Raw genomic sequence first — 18112 nt, forward strand, 5'->3', positions numbered from 1 at the left:
TAATCTGGTGTTTCATCTCGGCAAACATCTCATATTTGGCGGAGCTAGCTAAGCATAAATAATTAAGCGTGATTAAAAACATGAGTTCATGTGAACAGCTGGTAAAATAAACAAGGTGATTGTGGGTATAACAATGCTGTAAAGTAAATTTTTAGGAGTTTAAAGTAACAATTTAAATGTGATGGAAAAAGTGCTTGAAATTAATCTTAAGAAATGGGGCTAAAAAGCCAGACCAGGTTGTCGGTGACCTGTCTACAGAAGAGAATAGACATTTTTGGTAATTTCCTTTACTGCATGAAAATGTCCTGTCTGTCCCTGAATAAGGTACTCAGCTCTCACCTGCTAGTGTAGCTTCCAATAAGATCCTTGCTTGATTGTTTATAAAACATGACTTACTGCTAATCTTTGTCACCAATGCAATATTGTAGTAGGTGTCCAGGACAAGGACTAATGTGAAGCCATTGATTTCCTCTGCTGCAAAATGTATTGCAGCCACTGAAACATTTCCATGGTGTTGTATGAGAGAGGATTCCAGCACCAACATTGCTCTACCAGGTGCCATTATAGCTCCAATTTAGTGTCTCATGTGAAAGTGTTTATTAGGTGATAACTGCATGTTAATTAGATTCGAAATAAGATTAATAGATGAGTGAAGAGAGTTCACTTACTTTGCCACTCGCATGTCAGCATGGTTAAATTGCATTTAATAGTGGTGGGGAAGATAAATAAAAGAACAGACAATTTATTAGTCTGCCTTGAACAAAGTCCTGCACACACAACATGACACTGCATAATAAATAGACTTTGCAATTACAAGGGTACACTACAGACATGATAGATTTGAAATTACAACTTGATTCACTGACTGAGCAAGCATGAATTAACTCTTAAGTGTTCTATTCTGATTGGTGGCATGACCTTGTATTAGTATGACGAGAGGGAATCTCAGTAAAACATGTCTTCCCTTTCTTCTCCACTTTGGGTTTAGAGATGATGTCATTTACCTCAGGTGTCCTTCAGCTGTCTTGCTGCAGTACAATCAGCAGCAGCACAGCCATTGTGAATGTTGACACTTTCTATTTGCCCAGGAAATTAAATCATCCTGGTTTGCATTGCCTGACCAAAGAGGGCACAAAGGTAGATGTGCTCTTGTTAGTAAAATGTTTTAATTAGGTTGTTACATCACTTTAACACCAAACTGCTTCATGCCTCAACTTCAAATAAGATTTCCAGGGGGTCAAGTAATGATTTGACAGATGTGGAAAGACAGTTGTCATATGTGAGGACATTGTAATGGACAACTCGAGAAGGTTATTTCTGAAGAAATTGCAGTTTAAATGCTGGATGTTGAAAAGCTGACGCTACACTGCATTGCTAACTTTAAAAGTTGAATAACACCAATAATATATGAAAGATGTGGAATATTTTAATGTTTGTTGAAAAGCTGAGGCAAAACTGCATTGCTGGCTATAATATAGCATTCACACCTAATTACCGCATATTGGTGTGGATAAAGGACTGTATAAACGTCTGGGTTTGTACGGTAAAATAGCTAATAAAATGATTCAGTCGTAAAAAAAATACAGAAAATTGGTAATGCAAGAAATTGTAGGTTACGGGTCCACCACTAAGAAGCTTTAGATTGGAGTAACATCACATTGTTGCTTTGATGAATTGTCTATATGTCTTGTGAAGTAAATAAACTCCTGATTGTATTGTGTCACATTTAATGATTATCACATGTACTCGTCCACCTCAATCAAAATGTATTATTGCACAACATGTATTTCTGCACAAATGTATAATGAGCACTATTTAGTTATGAATGTGAAGCACTGTAGGTTCTCTTCAAAGAGTTTCAGGTCTACCTCCATCTCGCCACATACAAGACGGCCCACCAAGGGGCATAGCGGCGCCAACATGGACCAATGAGGGACGACGACACCCTTCTGTAGAGAATATAGCAAAAATGTTTATGATGTTTTTGTACCACTTTCACTTTTACCAACAGACAGCTAACTGGCTCTTTATTGATTCGGACTGTGGACTTGGTGTGTGAAAGTGTCCTCGGCTGAGGGTATTTTTTGACATTGCTGTCATCATCACTTTAAATATATAAGTATCTTGATCAACTAGAAGTTTACTGGATTCAATTGAAAGACTATCTCAGCGCCCTTTGGGCTTCAAAACCCCAACAGTCTCCAAACAAACCAACCTTATCGATCGAAAAGGTTAATTGGTAGTCCGTTATTAAGACAGGTAGCTTGGGTTTTGCTCAATTTGTGCGAGGCTTGAATAAGTCGGTAAGTAGAAAAGGCTGAGCATAAGATTGTTATGAATTTTCAACTTTTACAAAACTAAGCATAAAAATCGAAATGGAGGGTTCGCTATTGGTATATATTACTATGCGGTGGCTAGCCATTTACTTTTTTGGTAAGCGTTAAACACATTCCTAAAAAAATCATGAATAGCATGAAGTAATTCCTAAAACTTCATGCTATGCTAGCTGAAAGACATCGAAACTATCAATTTCACTCCTATCAAAATGGAGGTTCAATTTAATTGGCTAGAAAAAGTAGCATGATGTGACGTCATGAGACAATGCCCCACCCATTTAGCTCATTTTCTCGACAGCGCATTGGTTAGCCTCTGTCATGTACCATGTGACTGCTAGTGGGGGGTCGCATAAGCCACGCCCCCCGACCTAGCTATGTGCTGTAGAATAGAAAAGAATACTTAATAAGTGAGTTATTACATGAAATTCAAAAACATAAACATAAAATGTATCACCTGGACACTCTGGATTAATGGCTGACATATTGAAGAAGGAATAAAAAGTTATTTAGTTTTTATGCTGAGAAGCCTTCCATTGGTCAGCTTGTGCAGTATGCAAATGAGGAGGACGCCTACGTCAGATCCTGAACATGAGCGCCATTTTTTCCTCAATAGGGGAAGAAAGGGACAAAAGCTGGACCAAAAATAACTTATCTCTGTCTGCAGGGGGTTCACAAACATTATCTTTCATATTTGACTTAATTGTCAACACAGCGGTGTGTGTAGACGGAGGATGCAGCTCGGATGAGTATATGTGTGCAGCGCTGGTAGCAGACGCAGCTCACCGACACACACACACACACACACACACACACACACACACACACACACACACACAGGGCCGGTAGAAGTGGAAAAGCCCTGCTGGAGGTGGCACAGCGACAACTAACGTCAACCTACACCGAAAATTGGAAGAGGTAAATATATGCGAGGAAGCTGTGGGCATCCTCAAGTAGGAGGAAGCTTGTAGCGGTCAGCGTGCTACCAGAGGCTTTTTTTGTGTGTGCAGCATACACTCGGCAGTGTTAGCATAGGTGACAATGTTTTAGTTTGTAGGTGATCTAACGTTAAATCAAACACTTTTAACTCGCTAAAATAAGTTTTCAATCAGCTGTTGCACAGTTAGTGTTGTTATTTGTACTACGTATGCAGACATAATATCCATGTGTACAACTGTGTTGTTATTTATTGTCATTTTTATAGCAAAGTATCATTTAGTACAGGGATGTTATCGTTATGCTGCAGTTAATATTTTACTACAGTAATTATATATATAGTTTATAGTTACAAGCACAGTGCATATTAATAGACATTTCTGTAAATGTGCCAGTGGAGCCATCTTTAGCAGTCCCTATGCAGGGGTAATGACAGCTACTTTTGAAGCACATGGAATACATTAAAGACTGTTTAATACCACGTGCTTTAAAAGTAGCTGTTCCTGAACTGTATATAGCAAAGCACATTTCATAAGGACACAGGAAATACTTTAAAACATGGACAACAAAACATAAAAACAAGCATCTTTAATGCAAGTTTTCTTATTTTAGCCAAAGGTGTTTAATATGATTATTTACCAACATAAGAGGATAGGGTTATTGACATTTCTAATGGTGTGTTATTTTACAAACTGCACATATTAACTGACCACAGTTATTTGCACATTAGTGCCAGTATGTGCCTTTTCTGTACACTATTCTTCATTTATACAGTCTCCAGTCATCACACTGCTGTAAACAATTATTTTATTCAAATACTGGTTACTTTCTAGGAATTCGAAAAGTGTTGTGACAGAATGTACTCAAAGTACGTAAAATACAACTATTTAGTTCAGGGATATCTCATGATTTTAAACAGTTTGTTCATTTGTCACCTTTTTATGCAAAATTGCAATACAAGATGCTTTTACAATAAAAATAAATGGTAATTTTAAGGAAATTATAAAATAGGAAACAGGAGATAAAGAGACTGCTACGATCTATTTTAAAGCTTTAAAATAATTATTTGTGTTAATGCTCCATAACATTAAAGTTTGTTTTCTTCTCCAAGGCTTGTGAGGAATAATGTATCAGGTTCCAGTTGGAAATATTGACAAGATCCGAAAGGCACGCAAGGCGGTGAAAAACATCCTAGGTGAGATCGGCCTGGAAGACTGCCAAAAACTTTTAAAGGTATGTTTTATCTTGGAAAACAATTGAAGGTGCCTTTTTGTGTCTGATCTAAATATAGTGAATACGTGTAATTAACACTTCATATAAGATAGGTTGGCTTAAAATATATATTGTTATAATAGCTCAAAAAGTCACAAACACTCAGCTGATTTTGTTGTATGTTGTTGTGATGATTTATCTGTATCATCAGCGTTTTTGTCCAAACATTTTAACCATAAGAATAGCAGTAGCTAACATTGGTCAACATTTATAGACCTACAGTCTGCCAGTCATGCTGTATATCGGTTACAATTAACACAGGTTTCTAACTATCTCTGTGCGCGTGTAAATCTTTCAATCTAGAAAGCAGGCATGTTACAACACTGTTGATTTTAATGTGCCTCACAGTTTAACATTTATTATAATTTGAGTCATGGAGAACAGTGTTTTTTCTTTAAGTTGGGGGTATAAACATTGTAAATCAGATTTGAGTTTGATGGTAATGGTAACATTGATGGTGCGCCATTCAGAGGGTTTTTAGTCTTCGGTTGTTATGGCAACAAGTGGGGTTGGGCGATATGAAGTCATGTCTAGTGTCACAGATTGTCTGTCGGGCTAATGTGGATAATGCTGCAAATCAATGAGCAGGCTTTATGCCGTGTTGGATTTACAGGATTTGATTTTATGGATGGCAGAGATTTTACACTTGGTGGCTTGTGGAAGCATTCAAACTCAAATCTTGAACGATGACACTATATATATGTTAATGTACATGTCAACTATTTCTCAATTTCACCACATCTATGAGCGCACAGGTTTTATACAGGAGGTGAAAATGAATGGCGAATTGTGTTGTTTAGGCGCTTCTTTTTATTTATATATATATATATATATATATATATATATATATATATATATATATATATATATATATATATATATATATATATATATATATATATATATATATATATATATATATATATATATTTACTTAGAATGGACATGTTTTACATTGTGGCCCTGCCACTTATACATTTGTTTGTGTGTTGTTTACTGTGCAGGATCTCAATGAAAACTCTGAGAAGAACTCCGATGAAGAAGAGGTCTTTCAGGAAACGCAATGGGTGGATATCACAGATGGATACAATCTCAAACTACAGAAAAAGGTGAGCATGACACAGTTGGATGATTATTTGTTACTGACCTGTTTGTTAATCCGTACCTGTCTTGTGGGTTACGCTGTCCTATTAAAGAAGAGAGTAGCCATTCCATATTGCTTAAGATGTGTAGCTCAGTATGAATGACATATGCTTAGTACACACTGGTGCAAATATTAACTCTTGTTACTTTTTCTTTCTATTCAGTGGCCTTATCGGCCTCGATCTCTGTGCTGTAGCATGTGCAAGTACTCTTCACAAAACATCTACAACTTCAGGAGCCACATATCTCGCTGCCATGGATATGCGCAGTCGTTCTGTACGCTGGCACCTTGTTCTAAGTGCCTCTTCATCGGACACCCCAAGTCTGTCAAGAAGCACATGCTGTACTTCCATGCCACCTTTGTACAACCGCAGAGGGAGGTGTCTCAACCCACTCATCATGGGAATGAGCGGTATCAGTGTCGAAGATGTGGATATCCAGCCTCCTCCATCTTTTCGATGAAGAAGCACATCATTCTCAAGCACCTGGACAGACTGGCAGAACAGTATATTGGTTACAGATTACACCCTCAAGGGTCTACTACTATAAAGATCTACTGCTGCAAGGTGTGCAAAGTGAACACTGGAAACCTAGACCAAATGTTGCATCACATGCTGGTTGAACCATCGCACTATTCAGTCAGCACACAAGTGCAGAATATGATTTATGAGAACAAGAACTTCACCATCAAAGCCACACCTAATGGGAATGGCGTGTTTGTGACATTCCCAAACATTGCTCCTAAACCACAGCAACCTCAAATGTTCAGCAGTAAGTCTTTGGTTTTACCAAGTAATTGCCAACCTGCTGGGACTGTGCTGGCATTACAGCAATTACAAGGAACTACAAACAGTGCTACTCTGATCTGTGCCCCCGGAACCAACCAAGCTTTCCTGCCCCCTCAAGCATCGGCGCTAGTGCAGCTAGCTAGTGCTGAAGCTAAAGGTTTGCTCCAGCCTGGTGCTACGATAGCCCTCCGAAGTGCTTTGCCCCAAGGATCATCTATGATCCAGCTTCCCACAATGTCTAACGTGGCTTTAGCTCAACGGACTCCACAAGCGCAGCAAATCTTTCTCCAATCAGGACTGCAGGCCAACATGGCAGCTCGAACAGGAGCTATATCTAAGCCTGCTGTGGTGACACAAAACGCACCAACAAACCAAATCACCCTACAAGGCACCATGCTGACTTCACAGTCCCTGCTAAGTCACCTTATCCCGACTGGCAACAGGATGAATGGCATGCCCACGTACACTTTTGCTCCAATGCAAGTAGCAAAGCCTGTCTCTCAGAGCACAAGCACCCCTCTTAAGTCTGTTGAGCAAACTAAGAACTCCACACCACAAACTAAGAAATGGATTACCTGTCCCCTCTGCAATGAACTTTTCCCTTCCAATGTCTTCGACATGCATACAGAGGTCGCACATCAGACCAAATCCATTACATCCAAGTCGGAAAGTGTGGCGGCACGGGCAGCATTCTTGAAGAAAATGCCCGACAAAACTGTCAAATGTCTAACGTGCAAAATTCTACTTTCAGAAAAAAGCGTCTTCCAACACCTGCTGCATGGCCTGAATTGTTTGTACTGCTCAGCCTTATTCTTTTCAATCAAGCAGCTTGCTGAGCATGTAAAGCAGCACAATCCCACAAGCAAGGCATACTGTGACTTTCTGAGGCAGAAGTACAGAGTCTACTCTAAAGGTATTGGAGGAATCCTGTTCCCTTACTTTGATGTGCACACCACCGCACCAAAAGAGGTCCTAGGAGACACCGAGGTCAATCTCGCCCTGGTCACAAATTCCCTCGACCTGATCTTCTTTAAGTTGCAGCCCAGCAGCCAGCCAGACATCTGCACGTCACCTGCGAAAATCAACAGCGCGTATTGTCCCTTTTGTGACGAAAAGTTTCAGAATGAATCCAAACATCTTCAGCACCTAAGGCAAAAACACTTGGTAGCACCCACTATTCATGCCATCCTCAAGACAGAGGCTTTCAAGTGCATATACTGCAATGGTGTGTACACGGGGAAGGTCACCCAGCAGGCGGTGATGCTCCACATCCAGCGATGCCGGTGTTCACCAAAACAACCGCAGCCACCCAAACCTTTAGCACCACCACCGCAGCCACCAAAACCGGTTCAGCAGCTCGGTCAACCACTCTACTTTCTCCAAATGCCACAAGGGATGACTATGAAAAAAACTTTAGCTCCAGCTCGTTTGATTCAAGCTGCACCCCCTGCCACTGAGCGTCAAGAGACGACAGCAGAGCTGCAGTCTAAGAAGAGGCTGGAGGCTGCATGGAGGGAGGTCATTGAGACCAACAAACGAGAGCGGGAACAAAAAGCGGCCATGCGCAAGAAGCGGGAGCAGGAAAAGTTGTTGCCCCCACCAGAGCCTGTGGTTCACATCAATCCCACAGTGAAGCTGGTGTTACAGCCCACCACGACCGAGCGCCGCTGCAGCGAGGAGCGCAAAGACTTCATATCCAAATACTTTAACGTGAACCCCTATGCGACCAAAACCGAGACCGACGAACTGTGCAAGAGGCTGTCCCTCACCAAAGCAGAGTTGTCGGCCCACTTCAGCAAGAAGCGCAGCAAGTGCATGAAGAGTCTCAAGAGAAACAAGGCTGCCATTCTCCTCGGATTCAACATGACAGAACTGCGCAAAGTCAAGCACAATCTGCTGATCCCCAAACAGCAGCCCGCTGAGACCACTGAGATGCAGCCCGCTGAAACCACAGAGCAGCCGCCCACCGTGAATATAGAGCAGCCCTCCGCCGTGACCGCAGAGCAACTGCTCGCTGATTCAACAGAGCAGATGGAAAGCAGTGAGGATGGACCAGAACCAATGGAGGAAAGTGGAAATGAGAAAGTTCCGGATGTGAGTGCGTTACCTGAGGTGGAGCTGATGGAAAGTTAAGAAATGTGTGAAAATGGAACAACAGCAAATGCAGAGGTCCCTAATTAATAACTGAATACAACCTGGATACTTAATGATGGCCTTTTGTGTTGACAGCCACTAGAGAAGTTAATCATACAATGTATTACTGCATACAATGCATTACCTGACATACAAGTTACCTGTAAGTGAGAGTGGTTTCTTAGTTTCTTAATACAGCCCACATTAGTACTGCTTTGTCTTCCCTCAGTCTGTTGTCAGTGGTCCATATCCTCATTTCCACATAAACGCAGAGAACATTATAATGAGGATACAGATGTATTGTCTGTGATATAATGGTGTCAAACTGTTGAGCTGCAACAGTATTGAGCTTGTTTCAATCTGTAATTCGACTATGGCTACTGACTTCAACTCAAGCACTGATTTGCTCCTGGTAGCTGCTTTTATGTGCACCCTTTATTTAAGCCCATTTGTACAAAAGTGTGATTCCTATTTCATCATTGCTTGTCTGCTAATATCAAGACTTAAGTGCACACACACTTCAACGTAGATTGGTTTATCATTGTACTATGCTTTCCTTAAAAAAAACAAAAAACATTTGGACCTATTTGTGTCATGTGCACAGCTTAGTTATTGTTTTCTCATCCCTTTTGGATTGTTCACAGTACACCCTACTTTACATTTAAACAGATTAAGGGGGAAATGTTTCTTGCTCACCAACTACTGCAGAAGGCAAATGCTTATCTTGCAGTTTTGAAGCCAAATTCTTAAAAATGTTTGGGTTGTTATACATCTTTGACCATGTTGCGTGCTGTCTTTTATTGTCGGATGAAATTATGATTTGTGCCAGTGTACCTAGAGATTCAACAAAATATGAAACAAGTTATTGGGTGTTCACCATATATCTTCTGTTCTCCTAACGACTGTTTTTTTTGTAATACACTTGTATTTTCTATAATTCCTAGAGGATCTAAAATGTTGGGAGAGGTACAAATTATCTATTCTGTCCAAGGCCACTGTGTTGTAACAAATAAAGTGGTTTCCCTTTACGTAAATGATTCATACTTTTCATTTCCATTTCGTAATAAAACATAATTTTAAATCAAGCCGTGTTAAAGCAAGCCAATGTATGTTTCTTTCATTGGTAACTGAATGACCTGGAAAATCCTTCAAAACTTCTTCTTTCCTTCATCAGCAGGAGTAGAACATAATAAATGCTGACGAGAGAAAGCTTTAGGGTGTTTCATCAGTGTTTAATATTCCTCTGAGAAATTCTAAAATAAAACAAATTTCCGCCTGCTACATACATTTTAGTCTTCCATTGTGATGGATCTTAAATAAAATACATTAATTGTTTGATAGCAGCAGCTCGAAATAAAAGGTAAGGCTATTGAGTGCATGCATTACCAACCTCTGACCACATGGTGGTGCCGATTCAATTTTATAACAGTCTTTCATTTTTGATTTAGAAAGAGCTTAAAGAAAAACTCAGGGTCCAGATACTAACTTTTTCCAGGGTCTGGTCACTTGAATCTCTCATAATTCATCACCATACTATAAATTATTAGTACATTATACTATTATTATTATTATTATATTATTATTACTATTACTTACATGATTAAGGTAATAATGGAGACTGTTCCAGAAAGCTCCAGAAACTGCTAGTAAGTGAATTTGAGAACTTAACTGATATTTCCTAAGTCAAGGATTTTTATCTTTACTTCATGACTGTTCTGATTTGATCAAGGACTGAGGGGCCGCTGTAGTTGTTGGTTTGAATGGCCTCCAGCCTCTTCAGGTACTCCACCGGGAGTCCATTCTGCTCTGCACCCAGACACACCACCTATAAGAAACACAGAGAGACATTCAAATAAACATGTTGACTTCACAAAAACACTGGACTGAGTAAATTGGAATGTGTCAATTATTGCAATGTAAAGGTTTTAGAGCTTAAAGGAACACCCCCCCCCCCCCACAAAAAAGATAATTAGTTTATTAGTTACTCGCCCCGTGTTCCCTTGAATTCTCTAAGAGAACTTTGTTGTTGTCGCTTGCTTCCATGGTGAACAAACAATCCAAAAACGGAGAACATTCTTGACGAATTGAAGTAAATTCGGGGGCCAGTCATATGATCACTACTTTCCAAAGGCGTGAAACTCGTCAATATGAGCATTGTTTCTGCAGAAGTGTATTAAGTAGAAAGGTTTTAGAGAAAATGCATGTGATTGGGAAGTAGTGAGAAAACAACTGGATGAATGAGATTTGGGATTATGCTGCACAAGTTGTGTGAAAGTTTGTAAACAGATGTTTTGAAAATGTTGCTGTTGCTAAACACTGCCCCTATTTACTTAAATTCATCAAGAATTTTTTGATTCTTTGTTCACCATTGAGGCATGCGGTAAAAAAACTACGTTTTATTAAATAATTCATGGTAACACGGAGTATTTGATACAAAAATGGTCGTTTTTGTTGTGAAGTGTTCCTTTAAAGTCAAGTGTGTTGTCTTTGGACCAGTGTTTGTGTTTACATGCACACACACACACCTGTTTGTACTGAGGAGAGGGAGGGCAGGCGTGGAAATTGTTCATCTGATAAGTCCTGCAGAGGATGAGTTCTTTGTCGGTCTCCACTGAAACCTCGAGTGGAGAGTACATTCCCTTACTCACCCCTTCCTGGCTGAGGACACAAAGAGATGAACCAGGCTGTAGTTGATTAAAGTGACAACCAGTAACTGACTAAAAAGCTGTGTTTGTGTGTCTCACTTGTCTAGGCTTGGGAGGTTTTTGTTGCTCAAAGTCCAAATAACCCCCCACACTTCTGCTCCTGGACAGGACTCAATGGTGGCCACTCCACCATGCCAAATGGTTTCCACATATTTCTCATACAGGCCAAAGTTCAATTTATAGTCCTGTACACACACACACACACACAGGAGGTAAAGGACAAAAGGCTGTGAACAGTGATGAGCTATTGTGCATTTTAAACAATATGCCTTGTATTTCCCTGTGAGGTAAAGAGAGGTGCTATGTTTGTGTTTTCAGCAGTGTCCCCAGTTTGCTGTTGTTCAACACAGCATGACCTGTTGTTACAGCTGGTGATGAGGCGAGTAATCATTTATGTGGGGAAATACGAGAAAAATAATGTAGAGGTGGTCAAGTCAATAGTTTGCCATATGGGGAAAGCACGAAGTACATTATCAGGCCACTATATCAAGACAGAGAGGCATTATGTGTTGCTGTTATGATGTTTTTAAACCATTACTATGTGCGATGTCCCGAGTTAAACGTGCACCTGTCAACCAACTAAAATAATAATTATAATATGTGGTAACGTAAGCAGTTAGATATAAAGTAGCTGGGCTTTAGTCTACTAACAATGGTTACCACTAGCTAAAACAGCATACTAAACATTTCCGTCTGGCTCTTAATTTCCCCTCGGTGACACCATGGTACATTCACGGGCATTGAACTGATGCAAACAAGGCAATGCTGCGTTCAAGTCATATAAGGTTGACGAAAGTCATGGTCTCGATTTACAGGATAATTAAGTGTAAGTGTAATTAATTGTTATCTATTTATGTGCACATTGCTGTACAGACACTGCCAAACTTTAGAATAGAAGTTACACAATAGAAGTTACACACAAGTAGCGTGTTTGGCAATTCCCACATAACTTGAACGCAATATTGGTAACATTGATATCGATAAATAAAGAAACAGATTTGTTACCTTTAGTCGGCCGGTCGTGCAAAACATTGCTGAGGGGTTTGCCAGTTGTAGTCTTTCCTTCAACAAATTACTTCCAAAAGCAAAATACATAAAGCGACCGTTAGCAAGGACGGACATCGTTTAATATCCGTCGGTTCCCGCCGGCTGGACGAGACAGAAGCTCAGTTAAAAGTTTATATGTATTAGCTAAAGGGATGTCGGTGCAAGCCGGTGTCCAAATGCTTCCCAGAGGCGACTCGTCTTTGCCTCGCCGCCGTCGATGCAGACTGGCCGGTAATGAATGACTGGGCTGTAGCGGCGCTATTTAGTTTGAAATCCGAGAGATTGATTAACCCGACGAGCATTGTGCCCCTGTAGCTGTTCAACACAGTGTATCCCGAGGTTGCTACTCTTTGGCTAAAAATAAAAGTAGTTCTAGTTGAGTGGTTTGTTTTCCCCCACCATTTACTTCCGGGTACTTCTGGTGACTACACAAGGCTCAAAGCATTTGAATCTTTCTCACAATTAAAAAGGCATAGGGGAGAGTGGGGTAAGATGAGCTAGTAGGTAAATTGACTCACCCTCAGTTTCCAGGTAACATTTGTGGTGACCATAAATTCAGGAAGCACCATTATTTTTATCTGGCTGTGATGAAGAGAAGCACAAGTGAAAAGTGTTTTTTTTTACACAAAAACAACTTTTTCTGCATGTCAAAGTACATTTTTGGCATGTCAGCTATAATGGCTGTTATGTCAAAGCAAATGTATCCAGAGCCAACTATGTTTATTATATAGATTGGTGATTTTCCAACGTATACAACCATGTGAATCATTAGGCTAAAGATTAGCCTGAACGGTTAAGCTAGGCAGCTTTTTCCAAAATTGTGGCTATGGGGCAAAGTGAGCCAAAATGCTTTGGGGTAAATTGACCCAGTGGTTCAACTTACTCTACCACAATGTACTCAAGCTAAGATTAGATTGTATTTCATAACTGGTTAGGTCTATCATATGTTAAACATTTTTAGAAAAGCTATCTTGCCAAGAATCTACAAGAAGAAAACCAACTGGGGCTCAACAACCCTTGAAGAGATGGAGAGAGCAGCCAGTGAAGTCAAGGGTGGAAAATCCATCTGATCAGTGGCAAAAGGGAGAAATATTCTGTGGAGGTTCATAAAAATGTCAATGGAGTAAAAACTGTTGGGTACACAGGAACAGCAGAAGCAAAGAGGGTGTGAAGGCAGAGGAGGTAGAGAAGGATCTTGCAGACCACATCAAAAAGCTAGCTGAGCAGATCCATGGCCTTACTACAAAGAAATGCTGTGAGCTGGCATTAGAATCAGCAGAAAGAAACAACATCCCTGTCCCTATCACCTGGACAGAGAAGGATTTAGCAGATATCGCAACTCCAGAAGGTTGGAGGAACTGCGAGGAGAGAGCAACAACTCCATGCAATCTTGACGAGTGGAAAATGTAATATTCCTATTTCATTGTGCAGTTTCAGTGTGCAGAATTGATGCCAGATTTGAACTTCTCAAAGCTATGCTGGCTGTCCTTTCGTTTAATTTAACAGAAATGTTTTTAAATTAAACGTCATGTTTATGTTGTTTAGGTTAGGTTTAAGAAAATAAATAAGGCTATTTGGAAGAGGAACATTTGTATAATTAAATTACTATTTTAAAAGAGGATATTATTCTTTTAAATTTAAAAATCAGATGTTTAATTTAACCCAAGATGGTTCATCTTACCCCTATGCTAGGGCAAGTTGAGCCACTGGAACTTTTCTTTCTCATGGTCATATTTTCTGGGCCCTTTGTCAAAGATGCATTCTTAGAATTGAATCGATTGTAGACACCCTGAAATATGGGTAGATGCTTTTCATTGAACTGCAATCTCATTTTCCCTTGCCTTGAGGGCAATTTAAGTAAAAATTAAATCATCTTACCCCACTCTCGCCTACATTTAAATCACAGTCTCTCCACCACCTAATTAAGTAAATATGAATGTTTCTGTCTAAAATAATTAATTTGATATCATTTACAGGTTTTTTAGTTTCATGACTCTAGGAACTGTAGCTACACAGCCCTGTTAATCCATTCCTGGATGTAACTTTATACACCATTATTCAAATACAGACGTGTAAATAATTGTTCAGGTTGTAAGTGCCCATAGAAATAAGAAAATTCTAATTAGCATTTAGGAAATACGCATTTCAATGCAAAAGGTACTTTATTCATCCATGTAAATATAACAATGTTAGATAGACAAAATAAGTGACAAATAAAAAACCCCATTACCAGCGCTGCAATGATACACAGAGTCACGTTTATCCTCTTGATAAGGACTTTAATGTACAAAATAAGGAAAAACAAAACGGAACAAAAAAAACATGGAAATTCACAAAATGTTTCCTCTGAGAAAAAAAATCCTGTACAAACAGTGGGGTGTTGGTCAGCAAATGTACGGCCTGGTGATCATCTCCTCGGGCCACCCCGGCCTCGTCCCCTTCCTCTGCCGCGGCCTCGTCCTCTGCCTCGTCCCCGTCCAGCCACTAAGAAGACAGACAAATGATAGTCAGCAACATTGGGTATTGCAGTATAGTTGTGTGGGCCACTTGAACCGACTGCTGAATATTAAGTCACTATTGTAAACTAAATTGCTAGGCATGAAGGTGAGGAAACAATTTCCAAGAGACCAAAATACAAAACCAGTGGGTTGGTTCTAAAAAAAGGGTAGAATTTGTCCTGCACTAAATATTTAAACAGCCAGCTTTGTGCCACTTTCACCGAAAATTCAACCGTGACACACAATATGTGCTACACAACCTGCAGCACTGTACAGTTTAACAGTGGAGACACTCGAGGTTAGATCAGGTGAAAATACATTTTACAAAAACAATCAACAGTACCGATCACTGGAATGATCCAGTTTGCCACCAAACTTTCCATTTCAGGCTCGAGACACTTTTAAGTCAATTAGAAATTGAGCATTTTTGCAACAGAAAAAGGGCACATGATCCCATCGGAGCCGGGCGGGGCATCACTGTGAGGAGAAGATCAGCAGTGTATGTTTATGAGACCCCTTTTGTTGAGCCCTGTATAATCTTAATAGGACGACTGAGACTTTGCTCAAAGTCATTATACTGAGCCCAGAGTAGGTTTGGGCCGGTCTAAAAATGGACACCGGAGGGGTATACCCAATTTCACCACTGGCTCCGTTAGTCAGTTTATAAACAAACGATATTGTGTTAATGACGTGGTCATCGCGCTCTTTTGAAATGCGTCACAAGTTGGATTTAGCTTTGTGACGTGCCAGAACAGGTTGCTGATGTAGGATGTTTTTTATAATGACAAATGTCAGTTTGGACTGTGTGCATTAAATCAAACTGGTTTTAGTAGAAAATTAGTACAAAAGCAGAAATTCCAGGAACTCTAGCTCAGAGCAAACCTTAGTTGTGGAAATGTCCAAACGGATTCTGCAAGGTTTGTTTGCTGTTATGCTGGCCTCAAATTAACCCCAATTGCTCTGGCACAATATAAATACAAGAGGAAGCTACGCATCATGCCCAGTGTGCTGTAATGGTTCTTTCTGCTGAACACCTTGATGATGTTTCGACATTCCTCACCTGCTTCTCTCTTCTTGGACTTGACCTTTGGCTCAATGTCAACCAGCAAGGTGTCCAGTGGGAGGCTGTCGGGAAGGATAAAGTAGCGAATGTTGTTGCCACGGATACTCAGTGATTCCAGCTGAGTGGGCTCCCTGTTTTTCAGGGTCATTTTCACCGCCTTCAGGTGGGTGTTCATGCTCACATCAACACCTGAAAAGGAAAAGACAAAAACATGATGAAGAACTTTAACTGAACACGGACCATTCTTATTTAGAAAGCTTAATGGGAAATAACTGATGACAGTGAGAGAGTCAGAGTACTTCATAGGGGATACACTGGTGTAACAATCCAACAGCACCACGACCTGCTTATAGGAATAAATGTTGAAGGAATAATTTACTTTCAAAATTATTGCATGACTCCACGAAGAATCAAAAAATGGGAGAAATGTCTTGATGAATTTAAGTGAATGGGGGGCCATTAAACAGCAAAACTATACTACTTGCCATTTCAAAAACTTTAGCATTTAGAACACTGCCGCCTAAAAGATTCTCACGCAAGCGCGCTACTTGACTGGGCAAGGACTGTTTATGCAGAAGTGTCAAATAGAAAGGTTTTAGCCAAAATGCATGAGTTTGTGAAACAGTAAGCATGCAACTGGATTAATGAGACCTGGATTATACTGCCTGCAGGAGTTGCGTGAGAGTTTGTAAACAAATGTTTTGATAGTTTGCAGTTAAATTTAGTACCCCCCCCCCCCCCCCCATTTACTTCAATTCATCAAAAATGTTCTCCATTTAGGATTCTTTGTTCAGTCGAGGCATTGAAAACAAAGTGAATAATTGATATACAAATGATAATTTTGGGGGTGCAGTATTCCCTTAAAATGAACAAGACCCATTAAAACGGTTTGATTAAACAATTGAACATTTAGATTTTCATTGCGTTATGATTCAATGGACTGTTGTATTAGCCTGCATTAGCTTAAACTACGTGAACCTAAATGGGGGGTGCACTCTGATCAAATGAAATCTAAACTTGTGTCAAGACCTCTGAACACATTTCACTGCCGTTTCTGCAAAGGAGACAACACATTTCAATAAAGCAACAGCTAGCTCTTACCTGTGATGGTGCCATGGACTTGGGTGCCATTCTTCAGTTCAATGGTAACAGTTTCATGGCTGAGTTTCATCAAAAACCTGTGAGTAGCATTAAACAAGAGCACAGTGTGAGCAGAGATCTGTAGTCGCAGCCTTTACCAGTTTAACACGAACGATTATACATCGTGTGGAGTCAAAGATTAGCCTGAAGTTAGCTAGCATTACCTAGCCAAAGTTAGCCGGATGTGTAGCTTTCAACACCAAAACAAAAGTACTCTGTCGGGTGAGATTAACATTTCAAATCCCATGCATTTATCTTGAGAAGGACTGATACACTACTAAATACCTCTTTGACAGCAGCTACGTTTTTAAAATCATGTCGGTAAATGATTTAACGTTAACTTTGCAAAGAAAGACCGTCTGGGCCTGAGAGCGAACTAGCTAACGTTCATGGCGCTATGTTTGTTAAAGCGAGTTAACAAACATTTTTAATACATGCGTGAACCGCAGCTAAATCCACACTTTAACATTTAGTAAGAACACAACATGTGTGCATGCATCTGTCGGGTTATTGAAGAGCCTGGAGTCCGATCAATGAAACACTGGACAGCCTCCATTCATTCCGTTCACAGCTTCTTCCCGCCTCATCACCGTCTCTCCGTTTAACATCTAACTCCATCCATCAGCAACGCGATGTTTTTATCACCTCACCTCACATCATTTAATAAACAGGGATTTTTTAAGACCACTCACCTGACGAGTTTCATGATTGTGACGGGCTGTAGAGACAAATCCTCCACAAAAGACAAAAATTGCAGCACTCGAGTGAAAACACAGGCCGCTGATGTACGCTTTACGTTTTAGTCGCGCTGATACGACGTCATCAAAGAAGCGACAGCAAAGATAGAAACCTCACATATGACAACATCGCCGTCTAACGGTGGAGGGGTGGACATCATGTACAGCCAGAAAACGCTTTTTTTTCAGTGCCACATGGTTTCTATTCCTGCAGCAACATTTTATTGGGGTAATTTTGTTAGTAATATTGTGTGTAAGTTTAGTTCTTAACACAAAAGTTCCTTCGAACAAATAAAAGAGTTGCTCCATAGATTATA

General features: G+C 40.1%; 3 protein-coding genes across 3 annotated transcripts; 1 reads left to right on the forward strand and 2 right to left on the reverse strand.

Annotated features, from left to right (window-relative positions):
- Nucleotides 1–2939: 2939 nt before the first annotated feature.
- adnp2b (ADNP homeobox 2b) lies at nt 2940–9690 on the forward strand. Its single transcript, XM_029443904.1, has 4 exons — nt 2940–3251; nt 4381–4502; nt 5546–5650; nt 5849–9690. The coding sequence occupies exons 2-4, from the start codon at nt 4395–4397 to the stop codon at nt 8603–8605; spliced, it is 2970 nt and encodes a 989-aa protein (XP_029299764.1). The 5' UTR covers nt 2940–3251; nt 4381–4394; the 3' UTR covers nt 8606–9690.
- Nucleotides 9691–9821: 131 nt separating this feature from the next.
- On the reverse strand, nt 9822–12778 carry ggcta (gamma-glutamylcyclotransferase a). The gene is made up of 4 exons (XM_029443975.1): nt 12316–12778; nt 11350–11495; nt 11131–11263; nt 9822–10430 (listed from the first exon to the last, which is right to left on the reverse strand). The coding sequence occupies exons 1-4, from the start codon at nt 12430–12432 to the stop codon at nt 10305–10307; spliced, it is 522 nt and encodes a 173-aa protein (XP_029299835.1). The 5' UTR covers nt 12433–12778; the 3' UTR covers nt 9822–10304.
- A 1837-nt stretch (nt 12779–14615) lies between these two features.
- snrpd1 (small nuclear ribonucleoprotein D1 polypeptide) lies at nt 14616–17904 on the reverse strand. Its single transcript, XM_029443981.1, has 4 exons — nt 17751–17904; nt 17020–17096; nt 15916–16107; nt 14616–14841 (listed from the first exon to the last, which is right to left on the reverse strand). Exons 1-4 carry the CDS (start codon nt 17762–17764, stop codon nt 14765–14767), a joined length of 360 nt encoding a protein of 119 aa, XP_029299841.1. The 5' UTR covers nt 17765–17904; the 3' UTR covers nt 14616–14764.
- Between the last annotated feature and the right edge of the window lie 208 nt (nt 17905–18112).

This window comes from Cottoperca gobio, chromosome 11, assembly GCF_900634415.1.
Source record: "Cottoperca gobio chromosome 11, fCotGob3.1, whole genome shotgun sequence".
Taxonomy (NCBI): Eukaryota; Metazoa; Chordata; class Actinopteri; order Perciformes; family Bovichtidae; genus Cottoperca; species Cottoperca gobio.